Source organism: Taudactylus pleione, unplaced genomic scaffold (genome assembly GCF_031769625.1).
Source record: "Taudactylus pleione unplaced genomic scaffold, aTauple2 ptg001005l, whole genome shotgun sequence".
NCBI lineage: Eukaryota > Metazoa > Chordata > Amphibia > Anura > Myobatrachidae > Taudactylus > Taudactylus pleione.
The window spans coordinates 651956-664657 of record NW_028285406.1 but is presented as its reverse complement, the minus strand read 5'-3'; the positions used below and the strand labels follow the sequence as shown (position 1 = coordinate 664657).

Sequence of the window (12702 nt, the reverse complement as noted above, 5' to 3'; positions counted from 1 at the left end):
TTGCATACCATCTACCCTATACACCTCCTCCTTGGGCTCTCTTTCCTGGACTCCAACTTAGACCCATTTTACTGTATGCGCCCATGCCAATGGCTGCAGGTTTCTGCTTATGCTGAATATTTCCAATGCACCCCTTGCATCAGTGGCTGTGTTGAGATTTGTAGTGCTGTTACTTGTCCACTGTATTGTACTGTACTATTTTACCCTGTACTGTCTTGTTGTTTTACCCTCTGTACGGCACTGTGGACCATGTGTGGCATCCTATAAATAATGTATTATAATAATAAAAATAATAAGACTAGTACATAACTATAGTCATTATTATGGTGCCTGTTACCAAATTCCTGCATAGGCTATTTTTCCATTCCTGTGGTATTTTTCTCACCAATGATATCTTGTGTTCACTACGCATTTCATGTGTTTGCCACAGGTACGAGTGGAGTTGATTTATAATGAGAAATTCTGCAGCCTAGCCACATCTAAGGCACCATACCGACAGACGGTATTTGTCAAATCCCACTCCTCCTCTGCGGTTCATTTCATCATTGTCCCCCTAGATCTGGGTACGCATGATATAGAGGTGAAGGCTTCTGTTTTTCAAAAGTTTGTGAGTGATGGTGTCCGGAAGAAACTAAGGGTTGTGGTGAGTATGTGCTAAGATGTTTTCTAAACTGCAGGAAAAATATACATTTGATGAGGACAAAATATTGATAATTGTTACAATTAAAATTCAAGAATTCTATATTAGATCTGCTAAAGCCAGTTCCAGGGCTCCAGTAGATATCTGCAAGCATTTCAGAATTCCCTTGTTGGGCAATGCCATTTTGGCTGCATAAAATTGGAACTGTTGGCAAAGTATGTCATGGGTACCATTGTGTATAGTAATACTATAGGTTCTCTAGCCTTCCCACTCTCACTTTTCTTGCCACTTTGGCATAGATGATCTTTATAGCCATCATCAGCTTTGTACAAAGTGAAATATAGAAAAAGCCAACCAATGCAATTAATTTATGCCAATTATCTCACACACATTGAATTTAACAATGACACCCTCGGTTTGATATGTCATGGTTATTAGTTCCGTTTACTTTGCCAAAGAAATGCACAGAGTGAGAGAGGCACCTTTTTAAGCCTTAGCCACTGGGCACCTTTTCTCAGCATGGTCACACCGGCCCTGGGGCGACTGCCCCTGTCGCCCCCCCGCCTTAGTCCCGCCTTGTCAGATGGCAGACATAGGAAGGGGCGCTGACAAGGGGATGAGCGAGTACTAATTACCCAGGCCCAGGCCTATTGGAAAGGCCCACAGGAAGCAAGCTGCTGAGGGGGACAAATGTATACTTTGCAACATGTGGTGCCACTTCACTGCGCGGCCCATAGTGTTATATATATATATATATATATATATATATATATATATACAGTATATATAATAATTTTTTTTGGGGGGAGTAGGTATGGCCATGCCTCCGGGATAAGGCCTTGTGCTCCTTAGAACCCTGGCCCAGTGAATGTCTCAACAGCATAGGAAGTGTTTAGTGAGGTTCCCCATGTAGCCACACGTTATTTTTAAAGCCTCTCTTACCAAAGTAAAAAATTGTTATTTCAGAATGAAAAAAATAATTTTGAGGGCCTGATCCACTACCGCACGCAATTGCGATTACGCACGCAATTGGCAGGTTGTGTGATTACTACGCATGCGTATGCATCGCGGTGCGCATGTGCGAACTAGCCATTGCGATCAGGACTGTGATCTCAATGACTACGCAGACCCATCGCAGAGTGATTGACAGAAAGTGCAGTTTTGTGGGTGGTGATGGTGTGGGGGGGGGGGTGGTCAGGGAAACGCAAGCGTGCCAGTGCGTTTGAAAGCCGTTGCATATATTATTTACTGCGATGGCCTACGCTTTCTGAGGTCTCATAGCGTGCGTGGTTGTTAGCAATTTCTGAGTCAGGTCAGAGCAGAGCCATAACTAGGCCTTTTGGTGCCCTATGCCAGAAAGAGCATTGGTGTCCCCCTTCCCCATTTTTCAAATAGGGACATAAGTCAATGCACCTGAAAATGGCCAAGGCCTCATGGGGAAGGGCCAGGGAAGAGATAGGGGAGGCCAGGAGATGCTGGGGATAAAAGAAGAAGAAGCTACAAGTAAGAATGATAATAACCAGGAAAATTGACAGGCCCAAACAGCGCCCCCTGCTCCGTGGTGCCCTGTGCCATGGCACTGGTCGCACCACCCTAGTTACGGCCCTGGATCAAAGCTTGTGCAAGTGTGCATAAGGCTGTGATGGTACTCGATTGTACCGATGAATTTGCAGTCTTGCTAAATACTATGGATGTGTGGTAAGTAAAGTGGGTGTCCTTGTGTAGTGCTGCGAGGGCATTGCGATCACAATGGATTAGCGTACTATTGCAGTTGGACTGTGTGCGTAATCGCTATTGCATTCGCAGTTGCGTTCTTTAGGAATCAGGCCCTGAGGCCCTTAGGATCCACATGGGGAACTCACTTCTGTTTCCCTTTCAGCCTGAAGGCGTTCGTCTTACAACAAATTTAAAATCAGTGATACTGGAGCCTGAGGTCAAAGGCGTTGGTAAGCTCTCTTTTAAAACCAAATCCTATTTATCATTATTATTATATGGTGCGATAAAGACTAAGGCGTCAATCCAATTACATGCAATGTACTTGCGGGTGCAAGTCATCACGGCAATGGCCGCACCTCACGACAGCCCAAATGCGCAAAAAACTGCTCGCAGCTCCATAGGGTTCTGAGCAAAATTCTGCGAATTCGGAGTCCGAGCGGGATGCGAAGGGTGCAGGGTGCCTGTCCATTGCTGCCGTTTTAACGCCATTACAATGGCGACTCACACCCTTTGTATGTAATTGGATTGACCCCTAAGACTAATAGAGAGAATGAGATGCTTTGATAATTGCAGTACACAAATTACATGATTACATAAAGAACATAAAGTCTTGCTCACAGGAGCTTACATTCTGGAGGATGGCTAGACACTAGAGAGAAACGGGGACAGAGATGGGGAAAGCAAAGTTGTAGGATTGGAGGATGACATGAGCTTTAAGGGCATGTTTAAGGCTGGAAAAATGGGGACAAGTCTTATTAGGAATGCAACATAAATTAGGATGGCATGGGAGAAATCCTGAAGATGAGATGGGAGGAGGTGATCAGAGAAAGGAGAGGAAGCAGTAGTTGGCAAAGTGAAATGGGAGGGGGGCATATTAGTGGAAATGGGGATGGAAATGTACTGAGAAGGTGGTTTTGTAGGTGAGCGAGAGGAGTTTGAATGTGGGCATATGAAGTACAGTTAAGCATTGGAGAGACTGGAGAGGGATTTATGATGAGAATAGAAAATTAATTTGGGCCTGTAGAGCACAGTTAAGCATTGGAGATACTGGAGATGGATCTATGATGAGAATAGGAAATGAATTTGGGCCCATGGAGTACAGTTAAGCATCGGAGTGTCAGACTAGTATTTGTTTGTGAACCCGGTGTCTGATATTCATCTGTGTTGTGTGTCTGGAGGCGTGTAAAGAAAGCTGGCAGGCCTAAGGAGACCTCCTGGCATGTAATGAAGAACACTTCCCTGACCAGGAATTGAACCCCACATTGTACGGGCAATTAGGTAGAGTCAGCAGCTGGGATATATACCCCTGGGTTAATTGGAATAGGCTGAGCAGAGACCAGTGGTACGGAGAGGCTCAGGCTATCAATTGATTGGCCGCTACAGTCAGGTGATCGGGACTTGTCAATGCAGTACTTTGTAGCAGGCTTAGATCTTGCTTGGGGCCTAGCAGGCCGAGAAACACTGAAGCCTGTGTGTCTGGAATGTGACAGAGAATGCTGGCAGAATTGGTAAGTGACCCGGTGACAGGGGAATCAGACCCGGTTTGTGACACGGAGAGACTGGATAGGGATCTATGATGAGAATAGAAAATTAATTTGGGCCTGTGGAGTACAGTTAAGCAGTGGTAAGATTGGAGAGGGATCTATGATGAGAATTCAATTCGGCCAGTGAAGTACAGTTAAGCATTGGAGAGACTGGAGAGGGATCTATGGTGAGAATAGAAAATGAATTCAGCCTGTAGAGCACAGTTAAGCATTGGACAGACTGGAGGGGGATCTATGATGAGAATAGAAAATGAATTTGGGCCTGTAGAGCACAGTTAAGCATTGGAGAGACTGGAGAGGGATCTATGCTGAGAATAGAAAATGAATTTGGGCCTGTGGAGTACAGTTAAGCATTGGAGAGACTGGAGAGGGATCTATGCTGAGAATAGAAAATGAATTTGGGCCTGTAGAGCACAGTTAAGCATTGGAGAGACTGGAGAGGGATCTATGCTGAGAATAGAAAATGAATTTGGGCCTGTAGAGCACAGTTAAGCATTGGAGAGACTGGCGAGGGATCTATGCTGAGAATAGAAAATTAATTGGGCATCAGAGTTAAGGATAGGCACAAAGGTTCAGGTCTGTTTAAAAGAATGTCTACAGTACATACAGTAGGAGGCACGACTTGGATAAACGTCAGGTGCAGATGCTTGTCTCTTCTTTCACTGTACCACTATTGGCTATACTTAATGTTCCATATCCTGAAAAATGTTTTTCACTACTCACGTGCTCAACTACTGTAGTATTGTGACCCTAGCATGTCTAACTCTTGTGACCCCTTGGTCTTTGAGATGCCGTTTAGGGGTGATCACTATAGTACAATGAGTGGCTATAACTACCCCTGTGCTACACAAGGGGGGGACTTACTTCTGAATGTTTTGCAAGCTCGTGCTATACATGAAAACTAATTAAGTGCAAGTTCTACACTATTAATGCAAGTACAGTACTATTCTGTGCGACACCTGTGATTTCCAGATAATATACATTGATATTTTCTTGTGGAAATAATTAAAGGAGAGTTTTATTCATTTCATTTTATTTCATTTACTTGGATCAAAATAATTGACTAACCATTTAGATGGCTGTTCTGGTGTTACTGCCTTACCGGGGGCCATCTGTATAGCTGGGATTCGGAGCTTCTGTGATCACCTATCTTTCATTGCTTGGTGTCGTTTGTTCCTCACAGATGGAGTGCAGGAAGAGAAAATCAATCCAGTGAATGTAAAAAATATTGTACCTGGGACTCGCGTTGAGACAGTTGTGACCATTCAAGGTAAAGTAAAAGCATTGGTGACAAAACATCACATATGTGACAGCTTCTAAATCTTTGGGTCTTTGGCTGATGTAAACCGGCCCTTTACTTCCCTTACTGCCACATTTAGGTTTCTTTGATTATTGGTTGAACTACTGAATACGAGACTGTACCTGGATATATAGGATTCATGAGGCCTCTTTAAAATGTGTTTGTTAATTATGAGTTTGTCCAAAACATAAACCTATTGTAACCAGTGGAAGTTTTTACCTAGGGGTTCTAGGACTGCAGCCTCCCCATCTGATGGTAACATTCGCCATCCCCAGTGAGCCTTCCCTGGCAGTGTCAGTGACTTGGTGGTAGAAGAACTTTCTGCGAATCAAACTCCAGACAGACAGGAAGTCACAGGGGAGATGTTTTCTCCCCCTGGGACTGCCAGTCCTTACCAATGTGCTTCCCATGGGAAATCACACACTGCCATTCCTTTAGCCTTACCCGGCTTCTAGGACCTGCAGCCAATGCAATCCTCTGGTGTTTGTGCACATGCGTCAGTTGCAGCCCCTGCCAGATCTACTGCTCATCTGCAATGCACTTGGTAGGCACCAAATAGAACAGTAAGGAGCGCTGACTGGACTACAACTTGGACAGCCCCCCTCACATACCAGGGTAGGAGCTGCCACTGGTAACAGTCCTGAAATTACCCTTCAGCAGCATTCTTCAGATGTCCCCTTATTCCTGCACTAAAGTTGGCCATACAAATGTGTCCTTATACACCTACTCTTTTTGCTCCATATGGTGCGAAACGCGTTGGTCATCTCAAAGCTCCACTAGAGGTAGCGATTGCTGGACTTTCATACTTGTTTCTGAATTTAACATCTTATTCACATCCTAGCTGCATCCAGAGTAGCTTATAGTGTCCTCGGCATTTAACATTAGTATTTTTGTTGCAAAGAAATTTGGGATGCATGGCGGGGCTTAGTCACAAATTATATTGTGCTTCAAGAATGGCTAATTGGTGCGATTCGAGGATAGTTGTATGTGGACACATCTGTATACCATTAAACCAGATCTGCAGCCAATGTGACACACATGCATATGGCGCAGATCCCATTATTTGGAAGCACCAAGTACTAACAGATCAGTCACCGGCATACGGCATGGTCAAGTCCTACAAGTCTACTTCAAATCTGGGCATGTTAGGGCATAATAATGGAGATGTAGACACTTCAGATACCATTCTGTCACTTAGTCTATAACTTGGAAAGTTGCCATTACTATCTGTACCATTCCTTGTGTAGCCTTACTACTGTGTTACTGTAAGAATTACACCCCGAATACACAAATAAAACCTGTTAATGCCATCCCATCACAGAGGGAACGGATCATGTAGACAGGTTTATGGGTCTGTTTACCTTCAAAGTACACAGTTCCTCTCTCCCTTTTGCATAAGCACTAGAGGCAGGCAGATATTCATACAATATCTTTCTTTGGTCCAGTTCCATTGTCTACTACAATATGGGCTGATTTATGCATGTAGGGTAAATACTGTCTGCTTTTGCATGTAACCCACGATTACTGGGCAGCTTTATTTTTTCACTGCAATTTAGATTTGAGTGTGGATATTCCCCTCTCACATTTAATTCCCTCTACACATTTTGCATCTGCCCCATCTGCAGTGCAGCAAGGTTTTACTCTACAAAGGTGCTCCCAACTCAGAATCATCCTCTATGTCTCTACTCTAAGGGGTAAATTTACTAAGGTGAGAGTTTTTAGAAGTGAGTTTTAAAAGTGATGTTGCCCATAGCAGCCAATCAGATTCTAGCTATTATCTTCTAGAAGGTGCTAGTTAAATGTTAAGTAAAATCTGATTGGTTGCTATGGACAACATCACTTCTAAAAACTCTCACTTTAGTAAATTTACCCCTAAGGGCCATATTCAATTAGCCGCGGTAAATTACCGCGGTTAATTAGCTTGCCCGGGACTCGCTCGGGGCTATCCAAGTAGTCACATAGTCGGCCTGACGACGGCATTTATTGTTTTTTTTTTTTCGGGACCTGATATGTCCCGCAAAAGTAATCCACAATAAGTGCGGTTTTTTCGCCCAAAATAAGGCGAGAACACATAGGTCCGCGAGCTTATTGCGGCTCCTATGTGTTATCGGGCGAACTAACCTTTTAATTCCCCCAAATTAATAGGATAGGGAGAAAAAAAATATCTGCGAAAATCGGTGATTATCGGTGAAAAACTGGGATCGCCGGTGTCAATTAGCACCTGAACAGTGTTCGGGGCTAATTGGATATGGCCCTTAGATGCAAAGAACATATTCGCAACCAAACTTTGTTTCTTGATGACTAAATTCAGATATTTTATCTTTAACTTCTTAATTCAGGAAACCCGGTCACTCAAATGGTGGAAGAGTCAATTGAAGGCTCCAACCTCAATTCATTGATTGTTGTGCCAGGGGGCTGCGGAGAGCAGAACATGATCTCTATGACTCCCAGCGTAATTGCCACCATTTACTTAGATGCTACCGAGCAGTGGGAGAAAATTGGCGTGCATAGGAGAACTCAAGCCATCAACAATATCAGACAAGGTGCGTTGGAAAGAGAGGACTGTCTGCGATGTTCCTTCAGGAATGGTCAGGGGTATAGAATGTTTTCTACAAGTTTGTTTTAGAACCCTACTCATTGTGCCAGAAGGTTACAGAATAAAAGCCCATATGAAACGAGGAGTGCATAGAGGACCTGATTCATTACGGATCGCAACTGCGATCACAAGAGCGATTACGCACGCAGTTCAACTGTGATAGTATGCTAATACATTGCGATCGCTATGCCGTCACAGCACTATACAAGGACGTCCACTTTGCCTTACAGACATCCGTAATGTTTAGCAAAACTGCGAAACCGTCGGTACAAACGAGTACCATCGCAGCCTCACGTACACTTGCACAAGCTCTGACCTTACTCGGGAATTGCTAACTTCATCACATACTATGAGCAGTGGCGTAACTAGGGGGGGTCGAGCAGGGCGTATGCCCTGGGCGCCGTGGGACCGGCGGTGCGGGGGGGCGCCGCCGGCCATGGTCCGGCCCGCCCTAGTTAGCCAGTGTAGCGCCGACCGCAGTGAGTGCGGTCAGCGCTACACATTTACACAGGACCGGCGCTAGGCTTCCAGCGCCGGTCCTGTGCTGCACAGCTGAGCCCGTTCCCTCCCCCTGTGCGCTTGCCCAATAGCGCCAAGAGGCGGGCTCAGGCTGTGCATAACACACGCATCGCCGCCACCGCTGGTGGCGATGCGTGTGTTAAACAGCAGCCAATGAGAGTCAGATAGACTCTCATTGACTGCTGCAGCACCCACTGCAAGAGCCGGACTTCCATCCGGCTCCTGTAGTGGGTAATGGGATAGACGTCATGACATCATGATGTCTCTCCCATAATGCTGAGCGCTCCACCCGGGAGGACTGGAGGGCGGTGGCGGCAGGAGGGGTGTCGCGGTCCGGAGCAGCAGCGTTTATTCAGGTAAGTATATTTGTATATATATATTTTTTAAACCTGTCTGCACTACTGGGGGCTCAATGGGGGAGGGGGGTGGCTACTACTGGGGGGACCTCTACTGGGGTTGGGGCTACTACTGGGGGCACCATTACTGGGAGGACCTCTACTGGGGGGGGGGCTACTGCTGGGGGCACTTAATCGGGAGGGGGAACCTCTACTGGGGACTACTACTTGGGGGGAACTACTACTGGGGGCATTATAAAAGGGGCCTACTACTAGGGGCACTGCACTGGGGGGACCACTACTGGGGGCAATAATAGGAAGGACCACTACAGTGGGCACTGGATAGGGGGGATCACTACTGGGGGCACTGCATGGGGGGGGCTACTGCTGGGGGCACTATATAAGGGGCTTACTGCTAGGGACCTGCACTGGGGGGACCACTACAGGGGGCACTAGATAGGGAGGGATCACTACTAGGTGCCTGCATAAGGGGGACCACTACTGGGAAAACTGCATGGGGGGGACTACTGCTGGGGGCACTATATAAAGGGCACTGCATATGGGGATACCACTAGTGGGCGCACTGCATTGTGGGGACTGCTACATGGGGCACTGCATAAGGGGGAACTCTACATGGGACACTGCATTTGGGGGGACCACTACTGGGGGCACTGAATAAGGGGAACTAATTGGGGACTGTATAAGGGGGACCACTACTGGGGATACTGTATAAGGGGCACTACTATGGGCCTGCATAAGAGGGACCACAACTGCATACTGGGGGTACTGTATAAGGGGCACTACTGGGATTAAGGTGCATATGGATAGGAATGTTCAGCGTCCAGCGTGAAAATAAAGGGGTGTGTCATGTTGACACACCCCATTTTTAAGTGACCACGGCCATTTTTTTTTGCTGCGCGTGCCTTAATCGGGGGGGGGATCATTTATGCACGCCCCTGCAATGGCGTTCAAATGCAATAGGCACGCCGGTGGGTCTGTGTAGTCACTGCGAATGCAGTCCTGATCACAGTGACTGGTTCGCACACTGTGATGCATATGCATGCGCAGAACACGACAATCGGCCGATTGCGTGCTTAAGCGCAATTGCGATCCTTGCTGAATTAGGCCCAGAGTCAGGATGAAGCAGCAAAGTCCGTCAAGGTATTATTGCGCCCGCAATTAGACAACAACACAACAGACATTCTTTTTGGTTTACTGCTGATATTACACACTGTAAACATTCTAGTGGACGACAGTCTAGAGAACGTTAGAAATATGTTAACAGATAAATACATTAATGTTATGTCTAAGTAGTATTTACATTATTATCTTCAGTTGCCATTTACCAACAGTACCTTATAGTTACCTCTGCATTAAAGACATTTTATTAGTAAGGAAGTGTTATTGTCAAAGATACTGCAGTAGTAGTAATACGTAAGTCATGTACCAATATTGAAAATTAAATTATCTTTAATACCCTTTTTTAGATAGAGAACAGAACATGGTAATTTGCTGTGAGAAAGGGTCAACCAGGTACAAAATTCCCGGGACTTCGACCAAGGTCGCGACTGTTGTCGAAGTCTGGGGAATTGCAACAAGGGTCGAAGTCTGGGGAATTGCAATCAGGGTCGAAGTCTGGGGAATTGCAACCAGGGTCGAAGCCTGGGGAATTGTAACCAGGGTCGAAGTCTGGGGAATTGCAACCAGGGTCAACCCTTTCACACAGAAGAGAGACCTGGGTTGACCAGGCAAACTACCTTTACAAATGCTTGACCCGGCAGTGTCATCTGCTGTCTGCAATGGGGTACTAGCCTGGGGCAGGGAACCGACCCGTGTTCCAAAAGCTGGATAAAAGATGGGTCGAAGCCCCGGCTTCTGTGTGAAAGCGTATTACTCATTATTCTTATTTTAGCCAAGTGATTTATACATTTTGATTGTTTTAGTTTCCTTGATTCAGCAGAGGTTTGTGAATAAGATATTTGTCGCTTCCTAAATTTGGCCCCAGATGGACTGCTACAGATGGAAGATCAGTGTTCACTATAATCATGTTGGTGGCCATTTGAAATCGAACTGAATAATCAGGACATTCCTTCTTACTGTATTTACCAACATATCTGAAAGTTTAGCTGTAGATTTTAGAGATCATTATCAGGTCTCGCATGTTTTTTAAGCCAAGCTGTGATCTTGGGCCAATTGCTATGATAAAAGTTGCAATATTCCAGACTTTGTAACCTGTATAAAACACCAGCATTGCTCATTAGTCTTAAACCTTTTCTACTCTTGCAGGTTACGTACAGCAACTCGTCTATCGTAAGGTAGACAATTCTTATGCAGCTTTCAAGAACCGACCAGCAAGCACTTGGTAACTGCTGTCAGCTTTCATATAAGATTTTCTCTTCCATGTATACAATGAGTCCGTTCATAATGTGATAAAGAGTCTCGTATACACTTCTACTATTTCTGATTCCTTCTCCATTATCCCCTCTGACTCCTCATGGCTCACACAGACTGTTTCTACCTAGGCTCACCGCGTACGTGGCCAAAGTGTTTTCCTTGGCTCAGTCCCTAGTGGACATTGAAAGCAATGTTCTTTGTGGTGCAATTAAGTGGCTGATATTGCAGAAGCAAAAACCTGATGGGTTATTTAAAGAAGATGCCCCAGTCATTCATCAGGAGATGGTGGTATGTACTTAATAACTCCTCTGACAGTAAGATCAGTATTTGCATACATGGAATAGAGAGATTGTCCATAATCTGGGCCAATTTTCCTCTTTTGCTTTTCTTCCTCATATTTTTTTTTTAATATTTTTCGTGTTTTTGTAGTATTGGCCAACCATGTTTCTCTACACAAAGGAGAGGTACTGGCCTAGTTATTTGATTTAATTCTGGTAGAACCCAGGACCAGTAATGGCAAAGATTGAGGCTCTCATTAAATCATACCCCTTTAACACTAATGCCTCGGGTCTGACTCTGTATTTGGAACAAGGTTTTAAATCGGGTCAGACCCAGGACATACCCCCCCTCAGACCACGGCAACGACCCAGGTTATTCCGGGGTTGGTGCTGTTCATGATGCACACGGGTGCAGTGGAACTGGCAGACCGGTGCATGCAGATGACATCATCTCCAAGCACCGATAAACCAGGAAGTCCCCATGGTGTAAAAGGGACCAACGAAAAGGGTTACCCGTTTACACTGTTGGGTTACATGGGTAATTTCCATGTTAAACCCTGTAGGCAGTGGCGTATCTATAATGGGTGCAGTGTGTGCGGGGCACACGGGCCCCCGGGTCCAGGGGGGCCCCGCACCGCACACACTGCACCCATATTTTTTTAAACTTACCTGTCCGAGGTCCCGCGTCATGTGTCACTGCTGCTCAGAACACCGGAAAAATGGCGTTCTGCACATGCACAGTAGACTCTGAGCACACTCTAGTGCCCGGAGTCTACTAATACTCCGGTGGCCTTCCAGCCACCATTGAGAGAGGAGGGGGCTCCGCACGAGGAGTGCACACGGGCCCCCTCCTCTCTTAAAACGCTCCTGCCTGTAGGCTACCTGGGAATCAAACCCTTGGCCCTTTCACACCTAGCAGCAACCCGGGTTTACCCTGCAATGACACAGAAATTTGCTGCTAGTCTGAAAGGAGTATCAGTAATTACTGCCTGGGTCTCCTTGCCGATCTGCAGTATATATAAGTAATGCAGACTTTTATCTTTCTTTCACCGTTCCCACTTAAGCTGTTTGTAACACATTGCAGAATCTCATAGATAAGCTGGTCTGGTTATCCATGTCGCCACACCAACACTCAAAGCAAGATGTCACCACAACCACTGTATATAACTCTTCTTCCTCTCATCCAGGGCGGAGTCAGAGGATCTCATGAAGCAGATTCTGCACTCACAGCTTTTGTCCTCATTGCTATGCTGGAAAGTGAGAAGACCTGTGCTCCCCATGTCAACGTGAGTGCTTTATCCGGAGAGGGTGTGTCAATGGAAATATATACATTAGGAAAGCTTCACATTTGTTTCACCTTGTATAAACTGGATAATGATA

The 12702-nt window shown here is 45.7% G+C and overlaps 1 protein-coding gene across 1 annotated transcript in view; it reads left to right on the top strand.

Annotated features, from left to right (window-relative positions):
- The window catches only part of LOC148454324 (A.superbus venom factor 1-like), a 91818-nt gene that overhangs the window by 57702 nt on the left and 21414 nt on the right, over window positions 1–12702 (top strand). The window contains exons 21-27 of the mRNA XM_088461036.1: window positions 431–643; window positions 2520–2586; window positions 5084–5170; window positions 7540–7743; window positions 10937–11012; window positions 11173–11332; window positions 12510–12608. Of these exons, the coding sequence (XP_088317162.1) occupies window positions 431–643; window positions 2520–2586; window positions 5084–5170; window positions 7540–7743; window positions 10937–11012; window positions 11173–11332; window positions 12510–12608 (906 nt within the window). The remainder of the gene's footprint in view (window positions 1–430; window positions 644–2519; window positions 2587–5083; window positions 5171–7539; window positions 7744–10936; window positions 11013–11172; window positions 11333–12509; window positions 12609–12702) is intronic.